This window comes from Vigna umbellata, chromosome 11, assembly GCF_029865625.1.
Source record: "Vigna umbellata cultivar VRB3 chromosome 11, Vumbellata_1.0, whole genome shotgun sequence".
Classification (NCBI taxonomy): domain Eukaryota; kingdom Viridiplantae; phylum Streptophyta; class Magnoliopsida; order Fabales; family Fabaceae; genus Vigna; species Vigna umbellata.
Window position 1 is genome coordinate 23,261,025 of NC_142175.1, and position 21,790 is coordinate 23,282,814.

The window sequence follows — 21,790 nt, forward strand, 5'->3', positions numbered from 1 at the left end:
ATAAAAACATATTTAATCTTAAATAGATTAGCTGGCCAACAAAAGTAACTGTAATATTGCCACAACATGACAAAATTAGTCAACAATACTTAGAAAAATTCAATATCTTTTATTATTTTGTTAAGATGTATTCAAGTATCTAAGAAAACAATTAATGACATTTATATTAATATTAACTGGGAGCGAGCGTTTAGTCCAAGTCATGTAATAATTTTTCCGGTAACCGTTTGTTTAACGGCAACCTTTTGAAATAAAGGAGAGAAACGTTTTGAGGAAAGTTGGATCCAGGAAAAATCCATCTCCAATTGGCACTATTCTGGTTCAGGCATTTTCTGGAACAGTGATTTTCACCATTTTTTCAACTATATTAAGACTTCACAGAAGAAGCATCTTGAGTCAAATAGAATCTGTCAGGTGTTGTGTGTCCAAACTTCAATTTCAAAGATGCCTCGTGGAACGCTTGAAGTTGTTTTGATCAGCGCAAAAGGCCTTGATGACAATGATTTTCTCTGTAAGCTAACTCTAAGTTTATGCTCAGCTGATAAGAAACTGTTTGTAGCAATGATTTCCTCTTCATAGATATTTCATGAATTATGAAACTGTGGATCAGAAAGTTTGTTTTTTTTTTTTTTTTTTACTTTTAGAGGCATCAGAATTCTCTCACTTTATGATGGTTTGGTTTAGATCTTTGTTATTGTAAATCTCTCTTATTTGGAGATTAAATTGCAAAACGGACATATTCTGGTCTGATCTTGATATGTTCTGTTTGGATCCGGCTTCTCTAAAGTCAACAAATCACTTTAGAGAGTAAAGTAAATAAGTTTAGCTGTTGATGAGAAAATCAATGTTCAGTGTCACATCTATATGCATAATTAGGTATGAATGTGTTTGAATACCAACAATTGATTTTCTCATCAAATTTGTTTGGTTCATGTAGCTATGTTAATTGAGTCTCTCTTGTATTCAAATTGAACATTGGAATCATATCAGTTGACCTTTTTCTTTGATCTGGTTTTTGGGTGTTAACAGTTCATATTGGTCAAGATATAACACTCTCTAACTGCTTGATTTTGTTCTTCAATGAGCAGCCAGCATAGATCCTTATGTGATTCTCACATACAGGACACAGGAGCACAAGAGCACTGTGCAAGAAGGTGCATCTCTGGCCAACTTAACTCAATATATGCTAATTTATGTACCATTTTATGTTGTGACTTGAATTGATTAGTGTTCTGTATGAATACCAGATTCTGGATCCAAACCTCAATGGAACGAGAGCTTTCTTTTCACTGTTTCTGACAGTACTTCTGAACTGAATCTCAAGATCATGGATAAAGATAACTTTACTCAGGATGATTCTCTTGGCGAGACAAAGTGAGTTAAATTCTCCTTTAACTTTTACATTTTGCTTACCTTGTCAGTGAAACTTCACTGAAGAATGGACCGAATTCAATAGAGAGACTAAAGAGTAATAGACCAAACATATTGTACCTTTCAGCATAAAGTAAATGTTCTTTCTAGTATTCCATAAGCTCTGTCTATCATCACTTATCCGTAGAATTTAAGAAAAGATTCACATGACACCATCTGATAGAAGAACTAGAAGGTAAAGATATATTAGAAACTTGATCATAGTTGCATGTAATGTTGTATGGTGTAAAGGGAAATGTTAGTAGCACTTTTATTAATTGAAGTTTATCGGTCATCACAAAACTTAGTGGACATGTTACTCATGATTTTGTAATTTTTAATGAACTTTAGCCAACAACAGAAAGTTTTGTTAGCATAACTTTGGTCTAAATTCTGCATTTCTGGTGAACTAACAGATGTTACAAATTTTCTGCCTAGCCATGGTCTTCAGTGTTTTTTTTTTTTGTGTTTTCCAATTCAATATTTTATTTTGCAATATCATGGCATGAGTAATTGTCTCTGATGAAAAAGGGAGGATGATTTTCACTTTTTTCGTACTGATGCATTCACTTTTATCTGCATTCTGCAGCATTGATTTAGGTCCACTGTTTGAAGTGGGTAGCCTTCCAGAAACTGTTCACAAGGTTGTGAAGGACGAAGAATATTGTGGAGAGATTAAGGTGGCTCTCACTTTCACTCCTGAGGTAATACTGGAATCCTTTTTCCTATTATTTTTCTTTTCTCTCCATTCAAATAATATATACCATATAGCCAAGAGCTCGACAATCATGAAATGTAAAACATTATAAATGACTGCAAAGATATTTGTTATCTATTGCAAATTTCATCAGACTTATATATAAATGCTGATTTTTTATTTGATGAGATTGTAGCATAATACTTTTTTCTTCAGAACTGAATAAATAATGTACCATTTTGATATCTGGTTGCAGAGAAACGAAGAGCAGGAATACAGTGTAGGAGATGAGAGCTATGGTGGATGGAAAGAATCAAGTGGGGAATTCTAGAGTGAAAGAAATGCTTACATACTTCTTTGGCTTGGCGCATAATTAATTTTACAATGAGAAACAAAGCATTTTTGGGTCACATTTTGGAAATTTTAATTATTGTGCTTTCTGGTGTGAAAATCCAATGGTGTTTTGCTGTTTGCTTGCCTTTCTGCCATACAAAAATACATTTTGCTTGACATGTTTTCTTTTATGCAGTTAACATTTTAAGAGCAATGTTATTTTCATTATAATGATTATTATTATTATTAAGGAGTAACTTAATTGAGGAAAATGTAATTCTAAAGTTATTCCATTAAAACTCAGAATGAGACGGGAAGATCAACTTGATTTATTGACCTATTATGTTAATCTTAATATTATATATAATTAATTATAGAAATAAAAATATCAATATGAATATGTTATAATATATCTTAAAATCAATAATATTAATATTGATATAGTACTATGTTAAACAAAACATATTGTATTATTAATACATAATTATTTAAAAAGATAGTTTTATTAAGAGCGTGACGTTGAACCAGATTGAAAGAAATAAAATAATCCACCCAGTTGGTTATAATTAGCTTGGATTTGCAATGAGAATTTAATAATTTTTAATATATTTAAAAACATAAAACTGGAATTCATTTACTTTTAATTGTTTCCTTTAAAACGATTTTATTTAAATCATATATTTGAATTAAGTATTTTAATTATTATAAATACAAAAAATATATTTAATTTCACGTAATTGTTAATAACTTCAAATTAATTTTTTTAGTTGATATTTATTTATTCTATTTTTATTAAAATTTATTAAGATTTTTTCAAATGAGGTTTTGTCCAAATTTATATTAATTGGAATTCTTTTAATTGAAGTTATTCATAATTATTTAACTACAATCAACTCATATCAATTTTAAAACATGATTGGTTACCGTTTTTCTTGTCAATATGGGTTGAAAATGTTTTCACTAGACATTAAAAAAAAATTAATTAATAATAATTTAAACTTTTTCAAATAAAAAAATCCTAGCAAACATAAATACTAATATTGGTGTCAATTATATAAAAATAGAGTTAAATATGTTTTGTGACTTTAAATATAAAAATTAAAATTAGTTCATTTTTAAAATTTTAATCAAATTTAATTTTTTTAATTTTAAAAATACATAAATTTAATCATTTAAAAAAATTTGTTAAGGATAAAGTTCTAAACGTATTTTTTAATTAATATTAAAGAAAAAAAATGTTTCAATATTAATAACTTTAATACTATTATGAAACATATATAACTTTAATAAAATTTGAAATCTACAATTTTTTAAATTAGAAAACTAAATTAAGTTAAAATTTTGAAAAAAAAAATAATTTGAATTTTTATTAAAAATTAAGGGATAAAAATATATCTAATCCAAAAAAATATTATAGACATAAACAATTTAAAAAACTATATTCTATATCTGAAGAAAAAAGTAACCTCTTTAGCATTAAGTGAAAAAAATCATAGTTTGGAATGAAAATAAAAGTAATTTATCAAATAAATTCTCCTAACAATTTAAATAAAATTACCTTTTGGTCAAAAGCAGACATTACAGTGTTAAATCGAGATCGTGTTAACAAAAATCAAACTAAGAAGAAAATACAAAGAAAAAACATTTAAAATTATAAATATATATAAAAATTATTTTCCTATTTTTTAATAAAAATTTAAAATCTATATTTAAGTATTCTAATGATTTTCATATAATTTTATAAATTATTTTAAAATTATTTGCTTAAATAATTATATATATGGTTATGCAGATGTTTATGTAAAATACAATTTCTCACGTGAAACCAAAGTTTTAGAAAAAAAAACGAAATCAAACAAAGTTTAGAATAAAAATTGGTTATAATTATTTGTTAATTAATTAAAAGATCAAAATTATATTTAATCATTTATTATATTATAAACCATTTGAATTATTTTATAAAAATAATTATACTCATAAAATTTTACATCCAAGTACATTAATAAGTTTTAAATAATACAAGCATAACATTATGAAAATTTTATGTTTCATCTTGTAAAAGACGACACACTTCAAATAAATTCCATAGATGTAAGAGATAGACTTGATCAAAGTTATGTGTTGTTCATGGTTATAAAAAAATTGGTTCAAGAAAAAGCTATGTTGTTTGAGATGATAAATAATATCAAGATCTTGTGTTTCTACTCATATTTAGTAAAGAAACAAGTGATTTTTTTTTATATCTATTATAGCATTTATTATCATTAAAAAAAAGGTATTGTTTAACTTTTTACGGTAACAAGTATAGATATTTATGAAATAATTTAGAAGAGAGAATTTGTAACACATTGAAAAATTATAATAAAATTGCCTTTATTTGCATATCTTATCTTTAATTTCTTAGCTAGAATTCTAAAAGTACTGGTAAAGATCTGATTCTTATTGTTTTAGTGTGGTTGATTTTACAATTTCTTGCCACAGAAAAGATGAAGAAGGTGAAGGTTTTGGTGGTGGGAGGAACAGGGTACTTGGGTCAGCATTTGCTACAAGCCTATGCTCATGCCAATCCCAATGCCAATGGAAATCCTTATGCTTTCGATCTCGCTTTCACCCACCACTCCTCTCCTCCTCCCCACCTTCTCGTCGATGCCATTCCTTCATCCATTTATTTCCAAGTAGATTTGAAAACTGGAGTTGGATTTGAAGCCATTTCCAACACTTTTGGTCAGGTTCTGTTATCACCCTCTTGGCTGAACTTGGTTATGTTAATGTTGTTGTTTTTAATTTCAATTGGGTGAGGAAAGAAACATGATTTTGATTAATGGGTCATTTTGTGAACTTCCTTTTTGGAATAAAGTTTGGGCCTTTTTTTTTGTATGTTTTTTATTTGTTGCTTCATTGTTAAACTCTGTAGTGCATCTTTCGTGAACAAATCTTCGAGATTGTCATAAAAGGATTTAGATTGCAATTTGCCAACTTGTTTTTGGCCAATGTTTTCTCTCAGTTTGATGAATACCCATGCCAATGTATGAGTCTTTCATCCATTAGTGTATCTTAAGGGTATAGCCTTATACAAATAGAAAATTATTGGAAGAAAACATGAGGATAAAGCATCACATGTTAGCATTTCATAGAGAATAAAACAATACTGTGATCTGTTTCATTATTGACAGTTCTGTTTGTTTATTAATGGCAGCCTGATGTGGTTGTCAACTGTGCTGCCATCTCAGTTCCTCGTGCATGTGAAATTGATCCTGCTACTGCACATGCTATTAACGTGCCATCATCTCTTGTAAAATGGTTGCAAAGCTTTGAAAAGAGAAGTACTCTTCTCATTCATCTTTCCACAGATCAAGGTAACCCAATCGTACAATGATAAATGAAGGTAAATGAATGGGCACTATGAAAAAGGAAAATATTTTCATAACCTTCTTGAACCCGTACTCACTTCTTCCTTCTTTATGTTTCCCTCTTTTTAATGTCTGTCATTCTTAAGTAAAATCTAACATTATCATCGTTTAAATTTTAGAACATTTTGTTTATAGCACTACCAAGGGATGAGTCATGTTTGGGGTAAAAAAAAAGTTCTCCATATATCGTGTTTACTGTCCATGTCCATATCCATATCCATATCCATATACACGTTCTTTTAGTATAATTGTAATTTTTGTTTCTTCTCATCAGTTTATGAAGGGGAGAAGTCCTTTTATAAGGAGGAAGACATTACTGTTCCAGTAAATGTTTATGGAAAAACTAAAGTGACAGCAGAGCAGTTCATTTCAGAAAAATTTCCAAACTTTGCAATTTTGAGAAGCAGTATCATCTATGGGCCACAAACAATCTCTCCAGTTCCCAAATCTCTCCCTATTCAGGTGCTTGTGTAATGTATGTAATTTGTATCATAGACTTCAATGCAAAATCAATGCTTAAGCATTTAGGTCGATCAAACTCTAGAGGTGGATGTCTTGTGAATTTTGCTTCTTATCGCATGATGTACATGGTATTTCTTTCTTAAAAGATGCTGGTAGTGCTGTGCTAACCTTTTTTAATCTATAGTATTAAAAAAAAAAAAATCCATCGTACATGATTTCTTGTGTGTTGTTCCTTTTAGTGCCTGATTCCCTTCTTTGAATGTGAAAACCTCACAATACTTGGGATTTTCATTATTTTTTGCTTTTACTTTGTTTACAAAGGTTATAATTTTCCTGTCACTTGTTAGGTTCTTCTTCTATTCTCCTAGAATCCACTTAAATACAGGAGTTCATTAATGGGAAAGATGTGTCTATGGGGAGTTTGCTTGCTGTTTTATTCATTCATATTATGTTAAGTGTTGAAAGTCGCATAGTGATAAGACTAGTTTAGAGTATATAAGTGAATGTAAACATTGTTAGGAAAGGAAGAGAACGAGAGTTTGAACCTAGTGCGCCTAACCGAACGGTTTGTGAAGCCTATACTGGATGCCTATGAATGTCCCACCAAATGCCAGAGAATGCCTTCACCGAACACCAGTGAAGCAGAGCGCTACAACACCGAACGCTAATGAACATCTGCAACAGACAACTGGGAACAAATCAACAGAGCATGAACAGCACCGAACAGCCAAGTACCGTTGCACCGCATTGTCAATGAAGTGACCAGAGAAAGAAAAGAACAAAACTCACAATGCATTGAAAACTGTGTATTATTCACTAATCTCACTTACTCTCTAACTCTTCAAAATGTACAGGAGTTGGGTTCTTTTATACTAGAAAAAATACAACTGCTAAGACAGTTAAGCAACAGCTGTCTAGGCTAACAAACTAACTGACTCGGCTTACAGTCTAACACTCCCCTCTAAGCCGAGCACCTAGGAAGGTAGCACCCATCCTTATCTTCGAGAAACGCCAATCTCTCTCGCGCAGCGTCTGGACCGAACGGTGTGTGACCGAAGGGTGTGTTCGCTGACATGTAGAACTGCACTTGCCAGTCCACTGAGCAACTGTCCCTGCCAATCACGTGGCAAAGGCAAATGCCAATTTGAGCGAGCTATGCGACCGAGACCGATTGATGCGAAAGAGCGACCGAGTGACGTGACGTGAGTGCATGAACTTAGTGCGCAAATGCCAGTTTGGCGCTCCTGTGCGACTCCCTCCCTCTTTGGCAGCACTCCCTTCAACGCTTTTCTTCCCAGCTGGAAGATCAACTAACTTCAAGGTTCCATTTTTCCCAATAGAATCAACTTCTTCTTTCATTGTCTCCCTCCACACGGATTTCTTCAAGGCTTCTGTTTGACCGATCGGTTATGCACTTGCAAACATAGCTATGTGCACCAGATCTTCCTCATCACCAGTCTGTGTATCAGTATTCACCTCACATTCAAGAAGTCTCTGTGCCAGCTTGTGTCTCCTTCGTGGTTTAGCAGCTTTAGAGTGATGCTCATTGTTTTGCACGTCTCCACTGCTTCCAGATTGCACACCCTTACTGCTTCCAAAATTTAATTTTGGCTCTGCTGTATTGCCAGATTCTCCACACATTGTAGACTTCACTAGGCTGATCTGAAATGTTCTATTCTTTGAGATCTTGCTCCTCAAGATTAGGTTTTTGCTTTTATCAAACAACTCAACCTTATTGAAGCCTCCCATTACTACTGTAAAGCCCTTTTGAATTAACTGGCCAATACTCAGAAGATTGCAGCTCATTGCAGGCACAAACAACACATTAGTTATAATGGCACGCGCGCCATTCTTCCTTCTGATAACAGCATCATCAATTCCCTCTACCTTTAAAGTGTTGTCATCAGCAAATTTCACCCTACTCTTCTTGGTTTCACCAAAATTCACTAACCATTCTCTGTGGCACGTCATATGATTTGAACATCCCGAATCCAAATACCACAATTGATCTTGAGAGTATGAGCTTATTGTAGATGTAGTTGCCATCAATGTGAGGGGTTCTGAATCAAACTCTTCTTGAGCTACGTAGGCCTCCTTTCCTTCACCCTTATTTTGCTCTTCCTTTTTAGCATGGCACTCATAAGAGTAGTGCTCGTACTTATGACATTTGAAACATTCAACATTCCTTCTATCTTTCTTGCGGAAGTTCTTATCTGGTTTGCCTTCTTCCTCTGTTGAAGACTCATCTTGATCTTCACTGCTCTTATCATTTCTCCACTTCCCTTTACCACGTTTCTTTTTCCATTTCTTGAATGTCTTCTTCTCTTCATTCTTGGAATGATGCACCTTCAACGCTTGATCATCCCTTCTGATTGGATTTCTGTCAAGCAGCCTCATCTCGTGTGCCTCCAGGGAACTTTTGCAATTCTTCTATCTTCATCTTATCCAGCTCTCTTGACTCTTCTATAGCCACAACTATGTAGTCGAATTTCTGAGGCAAAGAACTCATGATCTTTTCAATGATCATTAAGTCCAAGATGACTTCTCCGCATCCCTTCATTTGATTGGTGATGGCAATCACTTGGTCAAAGTACTCTCTAACTCTATCTCCTTCCATCATCTCCATCAACTCATGTTGCTCCTTAGCGTCTGCAACTTGACCTTCTTGATCTTTTCACCTCCAGTATGACACCTGATCAAGATACTCCAAGCTTCCCTTGCAGTCTTTGCATGCTGGATCTTCTCAAAGTGAGCATCGTCTACACATTGGTGAATAATGAACAGTGCTTTATTGTCTTTCTTTCTCTCCTCGGCCCTCTGATCATCAGCTGCACCCGCAGGAGACTCTTGATGATTGCCTTCAACCACTTCAAGCACATCTTGGTATCTGAATAGGACCCGCATTTGTGTACTCCATCTACTCCAATTTTTCTCCATGAGAATTGGTAGACTAGCGGACGACATATCACTGTTGGCCATTCTTTACACCCTCGATCTTTCACCAAGAAACACAGTCTTGATCTTCTTCACGCTTCAACCACCCTTTCGCCAAGCCTTGATGATTTCTGAAGCTCCCAAGTCTCGAACCTGGCTCTGGATACCACTGTTAGAAAAGGAAGAGAACGAGAGTTTGAACCCAGTGCGCATAACCGAACGGTTTGTGAAGCCTGTACCGGATGCCTGTGAGTGTGAATGTCCCACCAAATGCCAGAGAATGCCTTCACCGAAAACCAGTGAAGCAGAGCGCTACAGCACCGACGCTAATGAATGTCTGCACCAGACGCCTGGGAACAAACCAATAGAGCACGAACAACCGAACAGCCAAGTACCGTTGCACTGCATGGTCAATGAAGTGACCAGAGAAAGAAAAGAACAAAACTCACAATGCACTGAAAACTGTGTATTATTCACTAATCTCACTTACTCTCTAACTCTTCAAAATGTACAGGAGTTGGGTTCTTTTATACTAGAAAAAATACAATTGCTAAGACAGTTAACCAATAGCTGTCTAGGCTAACAAACTATTTAACTCGGCTTACAATCTAACAAACCTCACCTTATAAGTTTGTTTTGTGGGATTGAATTAGGTCTAAAGTCCACTTTTAACATTAAGAAACCTTCCAAATAGACCGTCATGGTGAATTGGAAAGCCTAATGTAACAGATTCCATGATAAGCAATTAGTGGGAATTGAGTAGCTTGTGATATTTCTAGAGAGTCAATCAAGGGAATTAGGTGGTGGAAGTTTACGTGTATAGTCGTAAGACTATGCAAAAGGGGGATAAGGAAAAGAGTGAGCCGGTAAGAATTAGATATTAAGGATCAATGAGGGGAGTGCAGGGTCTGTAGATACCCTGTGCTATCTTTTGTTTATTAAGTCCGTCCACTTGTATCTGTATTTTCAGAATAATATTACAGTACAGTACATTTATCCTCATTTATGTGTGTTCTGTTCTCATTACTAAAATACTATCTGATTGTTTCAGTGGATTGATGGTGCCCTTGCTAAAAGAGAAGAAGTTCAGTTCTTTCATGACGAGTTCCGCTGCCCAATTTATGTTAAGGATCTTGTAGCTATCGTACTAGCTTTAACAAGTCAATGGATTTCAGGTATAGGACTTTTACTACAGATGCTCAGGTATAAGTTAGATAATGTTAAGCTGCAACAAGAATTCCATATATTAATGAGGCTGATTTTCATAGACTCGTTTTAAGGTTGCAAAATAAGATTAGAAAAATCTATGGAATTGTTTCTATACCAAAACTGAATATGGCCTTACATAAAAATTGTCCCCTCTTGTTCATTAATTATAATTTCATTTGGCTGTTCCAAACCTTTTCATTGTAATGCCCGTATTATACTTTCATGTATAACATAAAGCTGCTGTATCCCAAATTTGCTATTATGAATTCAACTTTCTGATTCTTGTAATAGAGGGCAAGCAAATGCAATTATTACTTAATGTTGGTGGAGCTGATAGGGTTTCCCGTGTTCAAATGGCTGAGGCCGTTGCACAAGTTAGAGGGCATGACACCTCGTTAATCAAACCAGTGTCTGCCTCTTCGGTACGTGTTGTGACATTCAATTAGTAACTGTCTTTATTTGTTTATCTGCATTATCATTGTATACAAAATTAACATGCTACTCCATGATAAAAAATTTCAAGATTTTGTTTCTTCCAAGCCCAGGCTATCAAAGGTTTTTATCACTTTTTTGATGGCCGTTTCTTAGCCTCATATAGTTTATCTTCTTTCCCAGATTGTGTTTTATTGGCATGTCCTTTTGTCTTCTGTTTCAGGTTGATCGAGGTGTGAAGTCCCCAGCTGACATATCTATGGACATCTCTAGATTGGTTCAAACCCTAAAAATTCATCCTGTTTCATTTAAAGATGGCGTGAGATCAACATTTGCAACCGAAGCTAGGCAATGAGGCAACAAAGATATCAAACAAGGCATCCTTGTTAGCATTTGAGTCTTTTTTTTCTTAGCATTAAGACTGAAATGTGTTCTCAATAGCTCTTCCTATATTTGGATTGTTGTAAAATAAATATAAGTAGAAATCTCAAAAAGGTCCAGTGAAGCGAATTTTTTGGACCAAAAGGGGATTATAAAAAGGGCAAGTCGCAACCCAAGTCACAAAAACAATCACCAATTGTCATTCATCCCTTTCCCCAGACACCAACAAGTTGGTTTTGACTTTCCATCCCTGTCGTTCTCCCAATCATTTTCAAGATACACATTTACACTCGTGTAAGTATTATTAAAAGTCAGTGTAATAACATACTGAACGTTTTTATGCATGTTCAATGATGGGAAAAATACTCGTGTCATTACTATAGGAATTGCCTTCTGATTGCAAGTTGTGTTTGTATCAGTTATCCCACTTTATAATGTAAATGAAGGTGAAAGAAAGAAAATGTTGTGATGTTCAACCAGTTTTGAAATGGGAAAACAAACACTTATATGAAACGTGTTAATCCATTTGGCTTGAAAATTTTATGACTGGTTTAATTTATGCTAATCTTAAATAGTGGTAAAGCATAGGTTTGGACTAGGTACACAGAAGTTGGCTCAATGGTTAAACACACGAGTTTGGCCTACTAAATAAATTGTGGTCAGAATTAAACGGCATGAAGCCACTTCTTCTGATGGTTATTGTTCATTAAAAACAAAATAGATAGGGCTATCCAATACCCTTTGTGGTCAGCATTATTCCAGGATTGTGTTTTTTCCAAACATCAATCAGTCCCTCTTCTCTCACTAATGCTGCAGGTGACAACTTTACAAAACAGTTAACGATGTCTTCTTTTATTGCTCTTCATGGCCTGCATGGCTCTCTTCTTAAATCACAGTTCCTAGGCCAAGAAAACCTCACTCATCTTTACCCTCGCAGAAAGGCTTCCAATATTCACACCAAACCAGTAACAACACAACCATGTGCTAAACTTGACCTGCTGCAAAGCCTGGGAGGAAGAGGACTGTGCAATGGAGAAGAAGGCCTTAAGCAAGAGCTGAATAAGCAAGTCGGTGCTGATGAGAAGACACCATCATCAACAGCAAGTGAGAAGGAACAAGAGGAGAACTTGGCAAGTGTTGCTGTGGAAGATGGTTTTGAGAAGGAACTGATGGGGTTGACTGGGGGATTTCCAGGGGGTGAGAAGGGGTTGAAAAAGTTCATTCAGGAAAACCCTCCTCCAAAACCAGTTCAAAGGAGCAAAAGTCTGAAAGTGGCACTGTCAGAGAAGCCAAAACCACCAGAACTGCCTCTGTTGTTGCCAGGAATGATTGCCATTGTGAAGAACCCAAATAACCCTTTTTACATGTACTGTGGGATTGTACAAAGAATCACAGATGGGAAAGCAGGAGTTCTCTTTGAAGGAGGCAACTGGGACAAGTTGATCACTTTCAGATTGGAAGAACTTGAGCGCAGAGAAAAAGGCCCTCCAATGAAGAACCCTAAGTCTGCTGTGCTTGAACCGTTTCTAGAAAAGAAATCATAGTTCAGCACTTTGTTTCAACTTGCCAATGATGTTCACTTTTGTGTCACATATGTATGTATCTGCCTTTCTGACAAATCTAGCACAGCTGAGAATTGAAGCTACTGCTTAATGTTCTTTCTTTGTTGAAATTCTAAGAAGAAAAGAACCTCCTTATGCTGAACATGTATATGTATATTTGTATAAACTCATGTAAAAGAAAAAAACGGTTGAATAATTTAAAAATTTTATTTCTAAATTCGTTCTCACTTAGTTTCAAATTCACTCAAATAAACAACAAAAACATTTATCTTCAAATTCTCTCAGATCCCTCAATTATTCTTCTCCAACTTCAAATTTTCTCATATCCCCTCAATTATTTTCCTCCAAATCCATTCAAGTGAAAAGAGTTTAGGATTATATGTTAGCTTAATGATGTTTGGCTTATCCTTATCAAGAATCAGCTGTAGAACTGTTATCTCCAGAAAAAAGATTAATCATGACTTTTAACATGAAACTATATAATACATAGATTTTATTGTTTTTATTGATTGCATTATGTTTTCAGTAGTGTCTGTCCCATTCCATCTTCAATATTATCCCTATGAAAATTGTTTATTATTTTTTGTGGTTTCTGTTTTTCAGGAAAAGATGTGATAGGACTCTCAGAAGCACCACGTTCAAAATATTTCTTTGCTTTATTCCTTTTGATTTTTATGATTTTTTTACCATACATAAGTTAAATTTAAGTTGAAAATTATTCACAGGTTAGAAACTATAAATGAAATAGAATGAAGAAATAATTGGCTGAAGCTTGCAAAGTTAATTTTTTTTTCATTTCTTTAAATGAATTAGCATATTTTAAGGTTTAATATATATTTTTTTATCTCTTCTAAATATTTTGATTTTCTCGTTTTTAAAAAAATATATATAATTAGTTTTTATAATTCTTTTTCGATCAGTTATTCTAATATTTTTTATTTGTTTTGTACCTTATGCAGGTGTTTGATGTGATAGAACTTCACTGTTTATAAATAACTATGATACTGATTTTGAAATTAGTATTTTTTTTTTCAAAATCAATTTCAAATAGAAATAATTTAAAATTATTTTATATTTTCGAATAATATATTTTAGAATGAAAATATTCTTAAAGTGTGTAATTAATTAATAATTTAAAAAATCATTTTGTAATATTTGATACGTATTTTATGTAAAAAGAAAATGTTTGATATGCATCTTTGATTCTTTAATGTAAGTGCATGAATCACTTCTTAACAAGGGTAAATAGTATATTTATTGAGAGTTTAGAGTTTAAATGTCAGTAGAAATAAACATTAATTTGATTTTTTAAAATTCAATCTAAATATAATCTAAACCCACATAATTGAATTGAAATTACATTTAACTTTATATTTTTTAAAATCAATTTGGATTTTTATAAACACATCTCCAAATAATTGAATTAAACTTTTGAAAATAAAATAGTTTGAAAGTTTATAAATATTTATAAAATAGTTTGAAATTTTAAATCTAAAATAATATATGTTTTCTAAGAATATCTTATAAAATGAAAACTAGTTTCAATTTTTCATAATTCATAAATTATGAAATTAGTTAACAATCTAAAAAATAAATTATTTTTTATATACATGCTAATAAGAGTTATGAATATATTGATTATAAAGTTAGTCATAATAATAAAAATATATCAATTACTATGTCAATAAAAATTTCATAAACAAATTAAAAAAGCATATTATTTTTTAGATATCAATATACTTTTAGATAAGTTCAGCGGAAACTTTTCATTTTGATAAAAGTTGTTACGCATTTGGTAAGAGTTGAAAAAACATAAAAATAAAATATTTTCATCACTAATAATATTTACTTTAAAATAGATGAATAATATTTATCTAAAAATCTTAAGATATATATACCATTGTTAACCTCGGATAGGAATTAAACAAAAATATCAGTTGTTTTCCCTAATTTAGTGTAGGGATCAACTATCTGAAATGTGTTCAGAACAATGGGAGAATGCAATATAATTCTCTAAACTAAACTAAAATGCCAATGAAATGATGAATGAACTACGTCTAAAGTTAAACTAAGACATGGACATCATGCATGGTTCCACAATTCTAAATGCAATAGTTTAATCTTCTAAAATAAGTTCTAATAAATGGAAATGAGATATATATGCATCGAATGAGTCAACAAATAATATTAAACCTATTCTAAACTTTAAAACTAGCTAAATTGATGCAGAGATATGAAAATGAAAACTGTTTGTTAAAATGCCTAAGAGAAAATAATATGTATGCTAGGTGTTTGAAAAAATACACATCGTGATTTTTGCTCAGCGTGATGGCAGACTTTGACAGCAAGGTTATTATGCATATTTATGTAGAATTGATATGCTATGCTATGAATGTGAACATGATACGAATAGGCAAACAAGTGTAAACCAATGCTAATTGGACATTAAAGCTGAGAGTTTACAGAAAGAACAAGTACAAACCAAACTTCCTAAAATTACCAACTACAAAACCTAAGTGGTAGGAACTGGAAACAGAGAATTAAAACTGAAATCGAATGCACAAACATGAATCAAAGGTGGAAACAATCATGAAATAGTAATTAAAACTGGAAAAAGATAGCAGAATTAAAAAACAATGTTAAAACCCAAAGTTAGAACTAATGCACGGAAGCAATAACAAAATAAACTGTCAAAATGGAAAATATGATTCAATCATGCAAAACTTGAATAAAAGGAAGAGAATATGTCTCGAGCAAGTTTCTAAAGCTAGAACAATAAAGAAATTGTACTAAAATTTCAGAAATCACAACTGAAATGAAAAATTGCATTGTAGACCTATGACTGACAGCATTAACAGTAAAAACAGAATTAACAGAACTGAAATGGAATGTGAGTGGTGTATTAAGATGTGTAATCTGAATTAAAACAATAATAAACTCAATCATTGCCTTTCTTTCCCCAAAGTTGACTACTAAAAACTCAATTCATGAGTTCTTAGAAGATAGGAGATCAATCAGACCACTAAAACACAATTTCTATCTTAAAATGTGAGTAAAACTTGCAAGGTTTGAAAATAGCCAGCATACGATTGTGGTAATATCATTTTAGGTTCAGAATTACATTCAAGAATATGAAACATGGATGCTAAACTAAATGGGAACAGAAATAGTAGTTACAGGGCAGAAAATGAATCAAACAATGAAATAACTATGAAGAACAAGATGATGGGAGAAGAGAATCCAAATCTGTATTGAAGCATTTGCACATCTTGAAACTTTAAAAACTTGAACGTAGAACAGGAGTTGTCCAGAGAAAGCAAAGAGAAAAGTGCATCTGATTCCTAAACTAACCTACTACTAAGAAAGTCAATATTGTAAACAAGTTTCTATAAAGCTGGAGTACTCTATTTATAGGCTATGAACAGAACTGTGAAACTGGAAACAGAAGGGACAGAACTGGTTATTCCAGGTTACATTGTCTATTAACTAACTAAACTAACTACAACAAACCTAGTCTGACAGGTAAAACAGTTAAGTGACTCTTCCCGCTCTTGAAATCCTTGTGCAATAGTAACTGGTAGCAACAGGCTGCATTTACTGGTTCAGCAAGTTTTAAATCACATATCCAGCCTGCTCCAAGTTCAGTTGAGCTACTAGATTGGCAGCTTCAGTCCAAACTTTAATCCACTGGCAGGAGCAGGTTACTCTGATCATTGATCCAGTGTTTATAACTTCCAAAACAGCCAGTACCAAGTTGCTTGTCAGGTCCAGTAAGGTTCAAGCAGGTAGCACCAATAATGAGTGATTCAACTCAGCTCTTCAACTTTGCACCTAGAAATCAAGAAATGAAATCTGCACTGGAATTCACAGCTGTATTTTATTATTGACCAAAGATAAAAATCTAAAACATTACAACTAACAAGAAAAACTATCTAAAAACAGTATATTAACGCATTTTCATAAAAACTAACATTTTTACAAGAAAAACTGAAACTGAATTGAAATCAAAGAATTAAAGCCAAAGAATGCCCAAAAGAAGTGTTTTTAACAACGAAAAATATGACAAAATAGGACTTAACATCATTATATAAACCCATTAACATTCATAATTTATAATACAATCATTTAACGTTTTTCTCAATATATACATACTTAATTATCGTCATATAACACTAGAAATTAAAAACAACTTGTGCAGCTTGAAAAAGTTTGGAAGATGTAAATGTTACATAAGATGACGATTAGCACAAAGGGAAAAAAGAACCCATGTACATGAGTAAATTTGCCATTGATACTCCATTAACTGTAAATGAATGTTATTATACCTTCTATCATAGCCTTGGTTCCAATCACCAAGGGCTGCATGGTTTGAAACTTCAACAGAACTTTTTTGCAGAGTCCTCTGATCATGCTGATGAATCAACAGAAGGGCATTTCATCTTAATGTCAGATTCATGCTCTGCTGCAAATGCTAAAGTTGACAAGAGTGCCTTTTGACTTGAGTTTGATGCATGCTTATGATAATCAGATTTTAGGTGTTCAGAAGACTGGATTGAATCAAAAGGACTTGGAGTTACAGAGGTTTTATCTGGAAACTTGGATTTTACTCCCTCTGACACAGATTGATTTTTTCCTAAAATCTCATTTAAGAATATGTCAGACAGTGATACACTTTGTTGTGTCCTGTCACTAGGTTTGTCATGGACATCCTTCTTTATCTGCTCAGGCAAACCAAAATTGAGTAACCGAGGCAAATTGAAACCATTTTCTGTACTCAAATTAGGATGAATATGAGTTTTAGAGCCAGAGACAGAGCCTTTGCCAAAAGAAAGAAAGTTTACTCCTTTAGGTGTCACAGATGGCAGTTTCTTTGCAATCTCCACCTTGTTTTGACTTTTGTTAAATGCACGTTGTTCTTCATGCATCCCTGTTTGTAAAGGACTTTCCTTGATTGTTACTGTGCCTTGTTTTTGTGCAGAAGGGCTGGGCGTGAATTTTGCAAGATTGATGAAACTGATTCCTTTAGGTGGTGTAGGCTGTTTTTGTGCAGTGTTTGCTGCCTTATGTTCAACATTCACCCGAGAATGAATTCCAGAAGAATGAGTTAAGAGATTTTGCTGCATAGTACCAGAGCCATGATTATTGCTAACTGGTGTACTGGAATTTGCATTTCCTGACTGAAGAGTAGACAACACTGGTCTGCGCATATTTGAAGGGGTAGGGATATTTGAAGGGATATCTTCTTTGGATACCTGCATCAGAAAGTTCCCATTTTAATCTGAGAAAAGTTATAGTTCAGATGCACTCATGCCTATAAAAATTAAGATTGATATCAAGTTTATATCAAGTCCATCGACACAGTCATTTACAACAAGTGAAATGAAGTGACATAGGATGTGGTGTACCTGGTGTGAAAACAAGCAAGATTCACCTCTTCTACAAAAGCCTTGGGATAGAATATTGTTACAAGGATACTTTGAGAGTTCGTGATCAAATGGGCAATCATTCCCTTTCATGCAAGAGTTATGAGCAAAGTGACCACATGGCTGCAATTTCAAAATCAATACAAGATCTTGTGAATTTCTCCTGGTTCTGGGGGGAAAATATGAAAGCTTTAGCAAATTTTAAAAATGGTCAATACCTTGGATTTTGTTCGAGGCACCACATCATGTGAAAACTGACATTTGTCACCCTGCCAAATTTGTTTGGGAATTGGGAGGGAGAAAAGGAAGTAAATTATTTGATATTTTTCTCATACGGGTATCATATACACAACTATATTGCAGAAACTGCAAAAACACACTAGTAGTACAATAATGACGTGGATGGACTACTTTGACATAAACGTAACAAACAAATTATCACGGGCTCATGGCAATTCAAATATCACATAACATAAACATTGAAAATGAAGAACTTGCACAAGAGTTTTAATGTAATATTCAAAATGGAATTTTTTTTTTTCGTAACTAACAAATATTACATTTTACCTAATAGGAGAGAATTTTATAAAAGTGAAATTAAACGGAGTTGATGAAAATGTAACAAAAGTCATTTTAGTCACCGACTTAAATCCCAACATATACTCTCAGCAATCACCAAAAGAGTCAGTATAAGTGGCATGGACAACAGAAAGAAATAGAGAGAGTGATATATAAGAGAAAACAAAGAAAAATACATCAGATCAATACTCGAGACGATTATTCTCTTACATTACCTCATATATATTATAAATGAACTTCGTGCAAGTTAAAAGAAGTTAAATATATTAATTAGCTCTTGAATCAAAGTTAAATAAAGCTTCAACACCAGAAAAACAAACAGTAGTATGTATTGTGCAATTAATCACAACAATAAAAATCAACAAGAATAAAGATGGTATTTTTCATATATGTATGAAGTAAAACATATTTCATAGTTTAATATAATTTGGGTAAAAAATACCTCATAGCACCTTCCCATAATATAATGCCGACAATGTGAGACAGCTTTTGGTTTCTGTACAAACTTCTGAAATTGCAAACTTTTAACACCTAGCTCTCTGTTCTTTTCTGCTCTCTTCATTCTATAAGCCTTCTACAAAATAAAGTTTTATCAGATAAATAAATTAGTGACTTGCTGAAAACATACAGATTTATTCTTAACAAATAATAGAATATTAATTAACTTCACCAACTTCAAATTCATTTAAGAAGTTAACAATTATATAGCACCAAGAAAGAAAATGAATAACAAAATATCAGTAGAATACCTTTTTTTTGTCTTTCTTTCCACCACGCTTATTTCTTTTACTGGCATTCATCGACTGCAATATCCAATCAAAAATTAGCAAAAGGAAATTCCATGCAACTAGTCATAAAATCATTAGATAGTCACTACAAGGCTGGTTGAACATTTAATTCTCATCATATTTCTAAATTAGTTAATTTGCCCAGCTCAAATATGAAAAATAACAGAGATACAATTCAAAACAATCAGTAGAGGATCTGGACTAAAGAATACCTTCATTTTATCTTCCTTCTTACATTCAAAAGTTTTTTCAGAAATTGCTACTTCAACTCTGCATGCAATTCTTTTGTTGTCACCAGTTATAGGCTCCACCTGTCCACTATCATTGCCATCTTGAAGAGAATTTACCGCAGAGGAAGTAGGCTCACAATCTTTCTCCTTTTCTTGGTTCACAATCGTAGAAGGATACATCATATTTCTAGTAACATTTACAGGCTCCTGAAGGTCATCTACCTGCTTCTGCGGTAAAATTAAAGCATCTGCAGACGGAACATCACATGAATTGCCATCCTTTCCCAAGTCTCCAGAAATTTCTCCCTCTTCCATGTCTACTTGAAAGTCCATCAACCCAACTTCACGGCCATCATTATGTTTCACATCAAATTCAGTGTTCATGGGAATTAAATCACTATCACAAATAAGATCTTCAGTTCCTTTCATAACAAGTTCAAACTCATTCATCAGCTCATGCTCCTTATCAAACCCATTTACTGGGGTAGGCATGTCCTCTATTTCCATCATATGTTCTATATCATCTAGGACAATCTTGTTGGAAGTAAAATCCGTATCCTTGTCTCCAACCCCCTCAATGATCTCCTGAACCTCCACCATATCCTTCTGGCTAATAGGATCCGTAGGACTCAGAAAATCAGAATCAACAACTTCAGAGCACTTGGGCCTCTTTTCTTGGTTTACTCTATCCATTCTACCAATGCCATCATCTTCAAAAAGGGAAATCTTTTTTTCAGCGAGTGGTAAAAAAATGTGAGCACAAATTAAATTGAAACCAACAGCAATTTCATCCATAGCCAAAAGTCTTTCTTAAACTCAAATTCTTAACCCAAGTGGAAACTTAAAAAAAAAAAAACATCTTTTCGATTTATATTTACCGAAATTTTAAAAATATTGAATTGATACAACATAAAATAAATAGATATCAGAAAAACGCAGTATCATTGAAGCTACGAACAGATCGATCTATAACCCCAGCCTAACCTTAAAAACCTTCAAATTTAAATTTCTAAACCAAATAGGAACTTAAATCCAAAAGGAAAAACATTTTTCTAAAAATTCCCTTATGATATTAATTCACCAAAAACTCATATAAACTGATTATTTTATCAGCATTCACATGATTGAGAAATGGAGAATTAAATTGAAAAAACAAAAAATTAGTTTATAACCACAGAGTCAAAGCTCAAAGTCTCGAACAACAATTCATAGAGGCGTATAATAATGACAAAAACTGTTATAAATTAAAAGAAAAAAAAAATGGGCTTTTGAAATTGAAACACGTACCCGGAATGTTGAAGGGTTGGGTTGAAGTTTCATGTGAAGAGTTGTACTCAGCAAAGTGAGAGAGTAGGTGAACAAGAGCATGGTAAGTGTTGCTACGCAAATGGGATCTTCGGTAAGGAGGGAAAGCCATTGCAAATGGAGAGGGCTCAGATTCCCTCACTGCACAAAATACCAGAGCACAAGATTCAAATTATGAACTAGGGCGTGATGTTTATTTATTTGTTTTGCCAAATTCATGTAAAGGTAAAAATAAAGTAAAAGAGATTGAAAAAGTTTATTAAACCTAATTCTAATAATAATAATAATAATAATAAATGATATTATAATAAGTGGCATGAAAAAATGGTACCTTGAAAATGTGAAGCATCATATTTTGAGGGAGAATAGAGGGAGATTGGAAGTAGAGACCAGGAGCAGAGAGAAATAAATTATTGATAAAGAGAGAAAACAAAAAAATAGGTAGATTTATCAGTCACCTTAACCCTAATCTATTTCATATTTACATTAGATGCAATAAAAAAGAAAATTTATATTTTAAAATAATAATATTAAAATAAAAATAATATAAAATATTTAAAAATTAAACAATATATTTAAATAATAATATTAAGAAAAAATATTTTATAGAACACTCAATTATTTAACGTAATTTA

The 21,790-nt window shown here is 32.8% G+C and overlaps 4 protein-coding genes and 1 pseudogene across 7 annotated transcripts; 3 read left to right on the forward strand and 2 right to left on the reverse strand.

Annotated features, from left to right (window-relative positions):
• The first annotated feature begins 200 nt into the window (after positions 1-200).
• On the forward strand, positions 201-2,683 carry LOC124828191 (16 kDa phloem protein 2-like). The gene is made up of 5 exons (XM_088101635.1): positions 201-511; positions 1,089-1,154; positions 1,248-1,374; positions 2,000-2,114; positions 2,364-2,683. Exons 1-5 carry the CDS (start codon positions 445-447, stop codon positions 2,436-2,438), a joined length of 450 nt encoding a protein of 149 aa, XP_087957761.1. The 5' UTR covers positions 201-444; the 3' UTR covers positions 2,439-2,683.
• Positions 2,684-4,841: 2,158 nt separating this feature from the next.
• On the forward strand, positions 4,842-11,650 carry LOC124828188 (NAD(P)-binding Rossmann-fold superfamily protein). The gene is made up of 6 exons (XM_047301423.2): positions 4,842-5,169; positions 5,637-5,796; positions 6,125-6,312; positions 10,298-10,421; positions 10,747-10,877; positions 11,111-11,650. Exons 1-6 carry the CDS (start codon positions 4,927-4,929, stop codon positions 11,240-11,242), a joined length of 978 nt encoding a protein of 325 aa, XP_047157379.1. The 5' UTR covers positions 4,842-4,926; the 3' UTR covers positions 11,243-11,650.
• Positions 6,334-10,290, reverse strand: LOC148191220 (uncharacterized; annotated as a pseudogene).
• Positions 11,651-11,962: 312 nt separating the features above from the next.
• NDHS (NAD(P)H-quinone oxidoreductase subunit S) lies at positions 11,963-12,972 on the forward strand. Its single transcript, XM_047301425.2, has one exon. It carries the CDS (start codon positions 12,111-12,113, stop codon positions 12,810-12,812), a length of 702 nt encoding a protein of 233 aa, XP_047157381.1. The 5' UTR covers positions 11,963-12,110; the 3' UTR covers positions 12,813-12,972.
• Positions 12,973-16,056: 3,084 nt separating this feature from the next.
• EMB1789 (CCCH-type zinc finger family protein) lies at positions 16,057-21,560 on the reverse strand. Of its 4 annotated transcripts, none has more exons than XM_088101418.1 (9): positions 21,487-21,560; positions 21,138-21,296; positions 19,833-20,560; positions 19,582-19,635; positions 19,275-19,403; positions 18,472-18,522; positions 18,236-18,376; positions 17,156-18,082; positions 16,057-16,687 (listed from the first exon to the last, which is right to left on the reverse strand). In XM_088101418.1, the coding sequence occupies exons 2-8, from the start codon at positions 21,265-21,267 to the stop codon at positions 17,237-17,239; spliced, it is 2,079 nt and encodes a 692-aa protein (XP_087957544.1). In that variant the 5' UTR covers positions 21,268-21,296; positions 21,487-21,560; the 3' UTR covers positions 16,057-16,687; positions 17,156-17,236. The 4 variants fall into 4 exon arrangements, with proteins under 4 accessions (XP_087957544.1, XP_047157375.1, XP_087957543.1 ...); XM_047301419.2 differs by having other exon boundaries at positions 16,057-16,661; positions 19,275-19,406; XM_088101417.1 differs by having other exon boundaries at positions 16,057-16,682; positions 19,275-19,406.
• Positions 21,561-21,790: the final 230 nt, after the last annotated feature.

Bases quoted from the DNA above. Each gene is read 5' to 3' on its own strand.
- LOC124828191 (XM_088101635.1), top strand. From the start codon at position 445: ATGCCTCGTGGAACGCTTGAAGTTGTTTTGATCAGCGCAAAAGGCCTT. The intron at 1,375-1,999 runs GTGAGTTAAATT...TGCATTCTGCAG, and splicing joins GATTCTCTTGGCGAGACAAA to CATTGATTTAGGTCCACTGT. The intron at 2,115-2,363 runs GTAATACTGGAA...ATCTGGTTGCAG, and splicing joins CTCTCACTTTCACTCCTGAG to AGAAACGAAGAGCAGGAATA.
- LOC124828188 (XM_047301423.2), top strand. From the start codon at position 4,927: ATGAAGAAGGTGAAGGTTTTGGTGGTGGGAGGAACAGGGTACTTGGGT. The intron at 5,170-5,636 runs GTTCTGTTATCA...TATTAATGGCAG, and splicing joins TTTCCAACACTTTTGGTCAG to CCTGATGTGGTTGTCAACTG. The intron at 10,422-10,746 runs GTATAGGACTTT...TTCTTGTAATAG, and splicing joins AACAAGTCAATGGATTTCAG to AGGGCAAGCAAATGCAATTA.
- NDHS (XM_047301425.2), top strand. From the start codon at position 12,111: ATGTCTTCTTTTATTGCTCTTCATGGCCTGCATGGCTCTCTTCTTAAA.
- EMB1789 (XM_047301419.2), bottom strand. From the start codon at position 21,267: ATGGCTTTCCCTCCTTACCGAAGATCCCATTTGCGTAGCAACACTTAC. The intron at 18,523-19,274 runs GTATTTTTTACC...CAAATTTGGCAG, and splicing joins TTATGGGAAGGTGCTATGAG to GGTGACAAATGTCAGTTTTC. The intron at 18,083-18,235 runs GTACACCACATC...TTTCTGATGCAG, and splicing joins CTTGCTTGTTTTCACACCAG to GTATCCAAAGAAGATATCCC.